The sequence below is a fragment of the Podarcis filfolensis genome, assembly GCF_964270895.1.
Source record: "Podarcis filfolensis genome assembly, chromosome: 3".
Lineage (NCBI taxonomy): Eukaryota > Metazoa > Chordata > Lepidosauria > Squamata > Lacertidae > Podarcis > Podarcis filfolensis.
In genome coordinates this window covers 73,535,691-73,547,978 of record NC_139606.1, presented here as the reverse complement: position 1 = coordinate 73,547,978, position 12,288 = coordinate 73,535,691, and the positions used below count along the sequence as shown (strand labels likewise).

General features: G+C 42.5%; 1 protein-coding gene across 2 annotated transcripts in view; it reads right to left on the bottom strand.

Moving 5' to 3' along the window:
* SMOC2 (SPARC related modular calcium binding 2) overlaps positions 1-12,288 on the bottom strand; it is a 133,047-nt gene that overhangs the window by 39,253 nt on the left and 81,506 nt on the right. For both annotated transcript variants that reach the window (XM_083606083.1, XM_083606084.1), the window contains one exon: positions 1,287-1,476. In XM_083606083.1, coding sequence (XP_083462209.1) covers positions 1,287-1,476 — 190 coding nt within the window. The remainder of the gene's footprint in view (positions 1-1,286; positions 1,477-12,288) is intronic.

Genomic DNA, 12,288 nt, shown 5'->3' with positions numbered 1-12,288 from the left:
GGAAATTACACCCAAGTATGTAGGATAGCAGCATAAGAATGCCTCTTGACATTTTATTGTAAGGCAATTAAATTGGCAGTTGTATGAACATTTTGAATTATGGTGCTGGAGGAGACTCTTGAGAGTCCCATGGACTGCAAGAAGATCAAACCTATCCATTCTTAAGGAAACCAGCCCTGAGTGCTCACTGGAAGGACAAATCCTGAAGCTGAGGCTCCAATACTTTGGCCACCTCATGAGAAGAGAAGACTCCCTGGAAAAGACCCTGATACTGGGAAAGATTGAGGGCACAAGGAGAAGGGGACGGCAGAGGACGAGATGGTTGGACAGTGTTATAGAAGCTACCAACAGGAGTTTGACCAAACTGCAGGAGGCAGTGGAAGACAGGAGTGACTGGCATGCTCTGGTCTATGGGATCACGAAGAGCTGGACATGACTAAACGACTAAACAACAACAACAACAATGAACATAATAGTTGTTTAACATGATTGCTTCTCAATATAGCATGCTATACATGGGTTCACATAAATGAGTGTCATATAATAATAATATAATAATAATAATTTATTATTTATACCCCGCCCATCTGGCTGGGCCTCCCCAGCCACTCTGGGCGGCTTCCATAAAAACCAAAAATACAGTAAAATATCACACGTTAAAAACTTCCCTGAACAGGGCTGCCTTAAGATGTCTTCTGAATGTCAGGTAGTTGTTTATCGCTTTGACATCTGCTGGAAGGGCGTTCCACAGGGCGGGTGCCACTACCGAGAAGGCCCTCTGCCTGGTTCCCTGTAGCTTTGCTTCTCGCAATGAGGGAACCGCCAGAAGGCCCTCGGCGCTGGACCTCAGCGTCCGGGCAGAATGATGGGGGTGGAGACGCTCCTTCAGGTATACTGGACCGAGGCCGTTGAGGGCTTTAAAGGTCAGCACCAACACTTTGAATTGTGCTCGGAAACGTACTGGGAGCCAATGTAGGTCTTTCAAGACCGGTGTTATATGGTCTCGGCGGCCGCCCCCAGTCACCAGTCTAGCTGCCGCATTCTGGATTAGTTGTAGTTTCCGAGTCACCTTCAAAGGTAGCCCCACGTAGAGTGCATTGCAGTAGTCCAAGCGGGAGATAACCAGAGCATGCACCACTCTGGCGAGACAGTCTGCAGGCAGATAGGGTCTCAGCCTACGTACCATACTATTCACACTTACCTCCCCTTCCCCAATTTATCTCTGTTCCCTAGGAAATAGAACATGGAATAAATGCCAATGATCGTCTCCCTCCAAAATCCCTTACCTTGTTGATGTACCAGGTATGGGGCGTCCTGTATCAACAAGAACACACCAGCAGTAACCCGTGGAAGGGTGACACTGCACTGGCTTGTAAAGACCACCACTGGCACACTCTGGAATGAACACATTGTCTTTCTGAGGTTGTTTAGCTTCTTCTAATGCTGACTGAAGCTCTTGATCACATGATGCCGCTGCTGGAAAGAAAAGAGCAATAAAGCTATGGAATCACCTATAGACTGATCAACTAGCTGGTAGATTAGCCAAGCAGCCAAAGTAAAATAGAGTCTGGAGGTATGGCACCAGTCACATGAACCTTCACTGGCAGTCTGATAGGGTGAGCTCAGTCAAAAGTCTCCCTTCATTTATTTAAAATATTTGCACACCAAATAAAATATTTGAGCTCCCGTTGCTCTGTCCCAGTTCCTGCCAACCTAGCAGTTCGAAAGCACGTCAAAGTGCAAGTAGATAAATAGGTACCGCTCCGGCGGGAAGGTAAACAGCGTTTCCGTGCACTGCTCTGGTTTGCCAGAACAGTTCTTTACTGTGACCCTTCCATTTCAAGTAATTTCAGCTTAGCATCCTAAACTTCCCAAACTTAAAGCAAATGCTCAACTAAGCAAAGTAAGAAAATGGTTAGTGTATCTCTCAGAAGATAGATAGTCTAGTTCTAAGATTTGCCTCACAAACAGCCCTACTTCAGGGAAGGCTGGTCCATTAGCATCAAAGGGGCACTGTCCCACCAACCTCATCCTGTTCTACCTGCTTTCCTTCTTATAACCAGTCGAGGGCACAGCTGTCAGTTTCCCCTTCTGGATGGGGACACAACTATAATTAGTTGGCTTCACACATCAATGGTCCTTCCTATATTTTTCCTTGGTCATCCCACCTTTTGCCCTACCAGGCCCAGTGGGAATCAGCTGCCACTGGCTCTTTGGGTTCCATTGCCCCCTGAGAGTTAGCACATGCTGAGGCAGCAGGGACAGTACAAGCTGCAGCAGGCAGAATTCTTCTGTCAGGTTCCAAACAATGTCTTCAGGTTTCACTAACCATGAAAGATTGGTTCATAAGACTTGGCATTTGGCACTGATGGTAAAATATATTGCATTTGTGCATATACACCAGGGTGGCACTGTGGGTTAAACCAAAGAGCCTAGGACTTGCCGATCAGAAGGTCGGCGGTTCGAATCCCCGTGGCGGGGTGAGCTCCCGTTGTTCGGTCCCTGCTCCTGCCAACCTAGCAGTTTGAAAGCACGTCAAAGTGCAAGTAGATAAATAGGTACCGCTCTGGCGGGAAGGTAAACGGCGTTTCCGTGCGCTGCTCTGGTTCGCCAGAAGTGGCTTAGTCATGCTGGTGACATGTCCCAGAAGCTGTACGCTGGCTCCCTCGGCCAGTAAAGTGAGATGAGCGTCGCAACCCCAGAGTCGGCCACGACTGGACCTAATGGTCAGGGGTCCCTTTACCTTTACCAGAGGTGGAAACAGGCCGAGGGGACAAATATGGCCCCCAAACCTCTTTCTCTGGCCCTCAGAATTCTCCTGAGGCCAGACCTGTCACTGGCCTCGGTTTGCACCATGAAAGTGTTTTGCCTGCTTCACACCCTCCTTGAATGTTTTTGCTCGGTTAGATATGTCCTCTGATAGGACCTCTTGCTTGCCTGGATAGAGAGGGATGCATAAGTGGGTGTAGAAACTAGCCTACAGTATACAGGTCAAGCTTACATTCTTTGCGTTGCCCATTTTTGGCCTCTGGCTCTGCCCACCACTGGAATATAACCCTCTGGCTGAAAAGGGTTCATTACCCTTGATGTACATAATGGAAAGTAACATAAAAAACCTTTGTTCTCCATATATTTGTAAGGCATTATAAAATAGAGTCCCTTTTGCTGCTCTCCTAAAAAAGGCTATGGATTGGATTCTATAGTATATGTTGACTTATGTACAAAGTTCAAAGTACATAACTACAAAAATGCACACAAAAGTTAAGAATTCCTATTCTTCCTTCTCCTGCACCTCCTAAAGTCTCTCTGGGGGTGTCAAGAAACTGGTTCCCCTGAATGGTGTAGGATGGAGAACAAGGGGTCAGATGAGCAAAGAATTGACTGAAATTGCATGGACCTCTTTATCGGAAATTTCAGTTCAAGCCTGGAAGGTACTTTCCTATATCCATGTTGACTATTGTGAATCAAAACATGAGAATCAGAGACCCAGGAGCTTTTCTGTGTTTGAGCTTGCAGGGAATGCCTAATGTACAGCTGCTTGTTGGAAATTTAGCACTCTTGGAATTTAGGTACATTCTTGTGGCCTAACAAAATTCTCAGGGCTCCAGCCTCCCTTCATTTGCATATGCTTTCTAGCTCAGCTGAGTAAAAGAAGCTGCATCTAGCAGATGCAATCATTTAGCTCTGCGGTTTCCTATGGGACTATCACGCTGTTTATAGGAGTTGGCCTTTTGGAAGTGCATTTTGAAGAAAATGCACACTAGGAACGGAATACTCCAAACACATGTTTACTTCTGGTTCATCAGGAATGCAGTCACAATCTTATCTTCCTGTAACATCTTGCCATATCTATATTTAGCACAGTTTTGAATTAGGTTATTTTTTAAAAAAACAGACTCAATATAAACTTCTTCTATACCGTGTCATCAGAAATTTGCCACTTAAGCCACAATCATTGAAAGTAAATTAGATTAACTTTTACCAGAGCTATGCAACCTGTTCACACAACTCTGGGAATGTTAAAGTCTCTCTTTTCTTTTCTTTTCCACTCGTCTGTCACCCTTAATTTCCGCAAAATTTCCTTTTTTTAAGAAAAGCGGCTTTATCGAAGTAAGTATTAGAAAACTGTATTTTTCATGATAGCATCTCTTTTTATGAAAGGTTCTTCATCTAGATTAAGGTTCACCACAGTATTTCTTAAGTCCTCTACATGAACTGTCAGTGTATTTATAAAACATGATTAACAATAAATAAATATATTAGTAAGGTTGATTCTTTTACAGGCTTAGTTCTACTATTTTGTATATACCATTTTTTGTACACATACACAGCAAAATGTAATGAAGGTGAACATTCACCAGGGCTCAGTCCCCAGAAACTGTTTTCAGTTTTCGACTTGGTTTTAGAATGTGCATGTTATAGAAGCTAAGAACCACTGAGCATACTCAGAGTGCCTTTCCCCTGTGCCTAGAAAGCATGGATTTTCTAGAATAGGTCCCTTTCTAAAAAGACCTGTTTTAGAAAATATGGAAAGTGTTAGTGACTGTACAAGTATAAAAGATAATGCCTGCCTCAATATAAACTGTGGACCTTTTGAGTTGAATCTTCATCACTAAACCCTGTAAAGAAAAACTTTGCAGAGAAAACCCTGTAAAGAAGATCTAAAACAGAAAAAAGTATTAAGATTATCATTGTGTATAGTTGTTGGGCTGTCTTAACCTGGTTACGTTAATAACTTACCCTTAGTATCTGTCTGGTTTGGTTTATTTTTTAACTGAAATTTTCAGAAAAGTTTAATGAGTCATAAAACAGGGCAGCTAAAACGGTAACATCATCAGCCAATATAAAATCAAACCAATACGATATAAACTGACCTAGCAACTGGCCCAGTACTAAAACTCTACAATGGCCTGTGCATGTGTGTTGCATTTATGTGTTTATTTTTATATCTCTTTTGCTGGCTCAGGAGTTCTGGCAGCAGCCCTATCTCAAAGAGGAGGGCATTCCATAAATGGGATGCCAGCACAGAGAATGAATATATAAATACACACACATCTATATTATCTATTTCTATGTAATAGTAAATGAATCACAGCTGCACAGACTTACAATTTCAATTTTATGAAAGAATAGCATTCCCTCCATTGATAATATGTTTCATTTTCAAGTGTTACTAGACCTTAAAAGATGGATTTTTTTATTTTTTTGCATGGTCTCTATACACTTTTCAAAATGTGACAGTGTCTACAGTGTTACTCATACTTACCCAAGAGAAAGCCTGAATGAACATAGTCGGACTCACTTCTGCCTAAAGGTGCACAGAATTCTTAGCAGACAATTGTTTGAATCAAGTATTACCCGAACTTAAACCCTCACAGAGGCTTTGGCATTGACAGAATTGGCTTTGTTTTCTAAGACATGCCACATCAAGCACCAGCCGAAGCAAGCCTTGTATTTACTAAGAATGCATGAAAATCATCATCTATTGATACTGACAACATCTGCTGATATTTAACACCAAGCAGGAAATATAAATGAGAAAACGAGTTTCCCTTTGGAAGCCACACTGTCCAGACAAGGAATGTGACTTTGTGTGGCACTTGTCATTGTGTCATTGACCATATCTGATAAGCATGACCATAACTCATATCTGATAAGCATGACCATAACTGATGGTTAGGAAATCAACTATAGCAAGAAGAAATTCTATCGGTATTTCCTAGCCTCCAAACTTCTGAAGATCTTTCCTTTAAAGTAGACCTATACAGAAGTTAATATACGGTGGTACCTTGGGTTACAAACACCTCGGGTTACAAACACTTCGGGTTACAGACTCCACTAACCTGGGAGTAGTACCTTGGGTTAAGAACTTTGCCCCAGGATGAGAACAGAAATTGTGTGGTGGCAGTGGGAGGCCCCATTAGCTAAAGTGGTCCCTCAGGTTAAGAACGATTTCTGGTTAAGAACGGACCTCCGGAACGAATTAAGTTCGTAACCAGAGGTACCACTGTACATTCACTGCTTGATCATTCCGGCTCCCAGTTGCATAGACAAGCCTGCACACGGTCAACCCAAAACACATAGATCCCATCTCCAGATTTTCCAACCAATACGGAAAGATCTAGGGGTGGAGCTGGTGGGAATGATAAAGTGGAGGGGCAATGTATGCATTTGTGTGCCCCCCCCCACATTCTTGGAACACATGAAGGGTAACTTCTGTAGAGTGTTGGGTGGAGGATTGTCAATCAGCTGCTTGTGATTAAAATTGAGCTGAATTCTGTGGTAGAAGTGAATGCAAATATTTGGGGTTTCTCTTGATCATTTCAATTGGTCATTCTGACCGAGTAACTATTTAGATTTATGGCCACAAGGTTGAGAAATCTGGCCTTAGTTACTTTACTGGCAGAAGTGCCAAGAAGCATCAACTGCAGTGCACTCTGCTGTAACACTTCCGTCACTCTACACAGCAAAAGTTTCTGGCACAGTTCAATATTTTTTTCAGATGAGATGCTTTCCATTCTAGAAGACGGCATTCTGCATAAAACTAACTTATCTAACCAGAAGTTACAAGTGCCTTCGGCATAACTCTTCTGGACAAATTGTTCACTGAGTTAGACTCTTGCAATTTTTTAAAAAAATATTATTTATTTTTAAAAACATTTCAAGAATTCAGATTTTTTTTAAAAAAAAAATCTGCTTGAATGTTCCATTTTCAAGGATTATTCATGATATATTTCAAGTCCAAAGTCCACATATATATATTAGTAATATATATATTAATGTAACTGCATAATGTTTTGTTTAAGTTTTCTGTTGTTGTTTTTTTGTACACTGCTTAAAGAAATATTTTTATATATTTAGTGGTATAGAAATCAAATAATCAAAGGAAGTAGTGATGGCCACCAACTTGGATGGCTTTAAAAGGAATTGGACAAATTCATTGCAGATAAGGCTACCAGTGGCTGCTAGTGTCAGAAGCAGTAACTCTCTGAATAACAGTTGATGGGAATCACAAATGGAGAAGGAGGGAGCAGAGACCCAGGGAAGTGTGTGGACTCCGTGGGCAAGCGAAGCTGCCAGTAAAGTTCTCCAAAGTGCTGTTGTGTTCATGTCCTGCTTATGGGCTTCCCACAGACTTCTGGTTGGCTGATGTGAGAACAGGTGGCTTGACTAGGTGGGCCTTTGGCCTGATCTCACAGGGCTTCTCTTATGTTCTTAATGGTGTGGTGATACTGTAGAGCAGCAATGTCCAACCGGTCGACCACGATCGATAGGTAGATCAGCAGGGTTCTCCAGGTCGATCACAGGAGTTAAAGAAGAGATCACCCAGTTTCTCCTGAGCGATCATGACACGCCCCACCCCTGGCGCTATATTCCATCAGTGCTGTTAAATGTTTTATCCCCTTCATCTGCAGTAGAGTGGGGGAAGAAGGGAGGGATGTGGACTGTTGGGTGAGTGATTTAATGCAACCCTCCCCCAAAAAGCTCAACAACTCTGGTACTCTGGTCTCCTCCCCTAAAGAAGCGCAATAACTCAGGCCTGCTAAAAAAAGCTCAACAACTGTGGGCAATGGGTAGATCACTGCCAGTTTTTTTATACTGGGAGTAGATGGCAGTCTCTATAGAGTTGGGCCTGCCTGCTGTAGAGCGTATCCACACTGTACATTTCAAGCACTCTTAGACTACTTTAAACAATCATTGGTTCCTTGCAAAGAATCCTGGGAGCTGTAGTTTGCTAAGGATGCTAAGAGTTGTTAGGGAACCCCTTCCATGCAGGGAGTTAAGGCGGCTTCACTTGTGGGCCTGGAGTGGTGGTCTATAACATAAAACAAATGCAATGGTGACCTCCATTATCAGAAGAAGTTTCTTCTGAGTCACGGTGGCTTTTGTTTGTTCTATCAGAGACACTATTTATTAAGTCAGTTTTCAGCCTTTTCCTCAGGCTCAGGGAAAAACAACAACCCGATTTCAGCCTTACTTTGAAAGAACAAGTCGGTGCACCACCCTTCTGCTGGCCCTCTCTGCACAGGGATTTATTTACCCAAATTGCACAGAATTGTCTTTCCTGAAGAAGCAAGAAAATTAATTTCAAAAAGCTGAAACCTCAACTGAAATGGGTGGCTGGTTCTGGCATCACACCAGGATCCAGAAATAAGGATGCTCCAGGAAGGCAAAAGAGCCAATAAGAATACCATAGGATTATTTCCTTACAGAGCCAGCAATTTTTTTAAAAAAATATACTTCCACAAAGTTTACTTTTCATATGTTTATAGTCAGCTCCAGTGGCTCAGCTTTTATTTTGGCTCCCGCAGCAAAGGCAAGCCCAGGGCTTGGCTCTGCCATAGGCCTGCGAGCAAAACAAGGGCGACATGAATGAAAAACACATCTCTACCCCACCTTCCCCTGGAACCATTGTGGGGAAAGAAAGAAACATTCTCCTACACTTTGGGCAATGTTCCACATGATCTATCAATATATTTTTTTAAAAAAAACAACCCTCACACTTCCTCTTGAAGCAAGGAAGGTCTTTGTGGTGGCGCTGACTTTGGCCCAAATCCTGTGATGACATATACGGATGCAACTACTCTGAAAGGAATGTATCCCTATGACCAACAACATCCTTAAGCTTAAAAACTGTGTACTAGTATTTTCATATGGCCAAGGGGGCCCACGTCTCCCAGCCTCCTTCCCTTCACTTGGAGCTCTCCCTCTGCTACGACATCTCTTTTCTTTTGTCCGTTCATTGTGATTTGTGTTCAGGATGGCATCAGGGTGGTTACAGGCAATCCTGCTTTCAATGCTGCACCTGTCAAGGGCTTAGAGCAGACAGACAGCTTCGTTTCCATACCTTGTGATTTGCTGCTGCATCGCGGTCCTGTAACTTTCTATATAGCACAAATGCTCTGGAGTTTGTTCGTTCTTTTGTTCTGCTTTGGTGGCTCTGTGGAGCAAAAGTGTCCCTCCAGATGGCAATAATATGGTTCATAACTCTCACCTCAACAAGCCTTCCTCTTCCAACAGTGTCTCAGACAAACGGAGCCTCTTACGACTGGCCTTGCCAGCAGGATCCCTGGTTCATTATATTATGGAGCTGCCTATTATATGGTGGAGGGTGGCAAGCTGGCTGGGAATTTTGGAATTCTCCAGCTTACTGCCTTTCTTGACCACTAGTTGATTGAGTGATATGTTCTTTATATACTACTTTTATATAAAACAAAGCACTATGGGGGTCACAACCGTCAGCATTCTTAAGACATCACAATTCAAAAAGAAACAAAAACTAAGCCGAAAGCACTTCCTCCTCTAGTAGCCTCCCCATCTAAAAGATGAAGCAACTTCCTCATTTTAGCATATCCACAACATGGGTTGAAAGTCTAAAAGAGCCTATGTACTGTATATGAACTGGCTTTTTCTGGTATTATTATTATTATTATTATTATTATTATTATTATTAATAATACCCCGCCCATCTGGCTGGGTTTCCCCAGTCACTCTGGGCTGCTCTCAACAGATTGTTAAAAATGCGATAAAACATCAAACATTAAAAACTTCCCTAAACAGGGCTGCCTTCAGATGTCTTCTAAAAGTCAGATAGTAGTCTATTTCCTTGACATCTGATGGGAGGGCGTTCCACAGGCCGGCGCCACTACCAAAAAGGCCCTCTGCCCGGTTCCCTGTAACTTCACACCTCGCAGTGAGAGAACCGCCAGAAGGCCCTCGGAGCTGGACCTCAGTGTCTGGGCTGAATGATGGGGGCAGAGACACTCCTTCAGGTATACTGGGCTGAGGCCATGTAGGGTGTTAAAGGTCAGCAGGAACACTTTAAAATGTGCTTGGTAAATTCTAATCCAATGTACTTTGTAGCCTAGGCTATTTTAGACCTCCCAAACACACACACGCCCATTAGTGGAAATGACTCCAATTTCCCTGTATACATCTGAACTGGACTCCTGTCTTCATTTACATTTAAGGGGGGGGGGAACCAAGGTGTGGCTGTGAACTGGGTGTGGAAAGAGACAAGTGCATATATCTCTACTGTATTGTAGTCCCCAATCTCATGCTTCTTCACTAACTTCCAGCAGCTTTCTTGAACTGACCGGGAATCATGCTCACGAACTGCAGGCAGCCCACGAAACAAGGTTTGGCCATCCTCTGTTATAGATAAACAACATTTATTTATCTTGGAAACATCAGGATCTGGCTTCATTTAAATCTTAGATTATTTCTATCTTTACATATTTCACTCCAACTGCAGCTAGGCAAAACAAAGGGTTGTTGCTGTTGTTTGTAAAATCCCATTATACAAAGTATATCTGCTTCCCTTTACGCTTACAGTCCAAGTATCTGATACAATTCCATTATCTAACTTGGAAGCAACACAGACAAATGTGCATGTTTTTCTGGCCACAAAAAAAACTTATACCAATGGAAAGCACGCTGAATAAATAAACACTAATTGATCCATTGTGCTGGATGCTATGGCATGTATTATAACAAACGTGTTTTCCTAAGCTTTCTTCTTTTTGCAATACATTTTAGCATATTTGCTACAAATATTTGTTGATTCTGGCCCTCACCTTGTCTTGCTGTTAGTCTCACACCACATGTCTAAATTCATTTGTGACAAGGAGAAAAAATCCTGAGGCCTATGTTTTGGCAAGATGGTTCAAACAAAACAGATTCTAAATGTTTAACTTCTTCAGACAAGCAGTGTCTCAAGAAACAGTGGTGCTGGCATTCAGTCACCTAATAAGGCAATATTTTTTATTACAGTTTACATTAATTCAGCCCTGATGCTCTGCCTAGACATTTCTTTCCCTCCCTTTTTTGTTATTTGAGCAGATGGAAGGTTCTCCCCATTATTTGGAAGAAGAAAAATGAAACATGGTGAAGATGCCTCTCCTAAACCACATGACTTTTTTGAGATAGGTTTCAGGAAATAATTATCAGGAGAAAGCTGCTACCAGTGTAAGAAAACCCAGAATGATTCAACCTCATGAAATCTGCACTGTCCCCTTTAAGACTCCCTGGTGGGTTGCTATATTAAACGATTTATTTAAAGGTCATAAACAAAGTGATATGTGATTACTGTAATGGGCATCATTCATCCCTGTTAACTTTCAAACAAACAGGCGTGAGTTATTCAACAAGTGAGTATTGACTCTGCTGCTTCCCTACCGCATGGCATGCAGAGCCAATTTTGTGTCTTGAAACTCGTTCATGCAACTAACCTGCTCCCAGTGCAATCCTATACATGCCAACTTAGAAGCCGCATTTAGGTCAATGGGATTTGCTCCATTATCCAGCTTTACCAGCAACCAGTTGAGATAGCTCTACATGGAGGGCAATTATTTATTTCAAAAACTTATATGCAACAATGGCTAAAACAATTCAAATACAGGTGCAGACTTAAAAAGGTTTGTTGAAATAGGAAGGTCTTAGCAGGCACTGAAATGCAACAAGGATGACGTCTGCCTAATATTCAAGGTGAGGGGGTTTGCACTGGTGGAGTCAATCTGGTGCTTCTCCCATTACATTAACATTGTGTTGACCTCCCTGACACCTCCACCTCTCCTGCCTGATAAGCATCAGTGACTCTGCCACTGGAAGGTTATGGAGTTCCTCCACCCCACCACTGAGACCATATAACACCTGTCCTGAAAGACCTACATTGGCTCCCGGTACGTTTCGGAGCACAATTTAAAGTGTTGGTGCTGACCTTTAAAGCCCTAAATGGCCTCAGTCCTGTATACCTGAAGGAGAGTCTCCACCCCCATCGTTCAAACCAGACACTGAGGTCCAGCGCCGAGGGCCTTCTGGTGGTTCTCTCATTGCGAGAAGTGAAGCTACAGGGAACCAGGCAGAGAGCCTTCTCGGTAGTGGCGTCCACCCTGTGGAATGCTCTCCCATAAGATGTCAAAGAAATAAACAACTATCTGACTTTTAGACGATATCTGAAGGCAACCCTGTTTAGGGAAGTTTGTATATTTGATGTTTTATCATGTTTTTAATTTTCTGTTGGGGGCTGCCCAGAGTGGCTAGGTAAACCCAGTCAGATAGGCAGGGTATGTATGTATGTATGTGTGTGTGTATGTATAAATAAATAAATAAATAAATAAATAAATAAAATTATTATTATTATGCTGTCTACCAGTGAGGAGAAACAATCCTCAGGTATCATGTTATTTAGGAATTTGAAGGTCAGCAACTGTACCTTGAACTGAGCTCAGAAAGAAACTAGCAGACAGTGTAAATCATATAAACTGGTGTGATGGGGACGAAATGTCT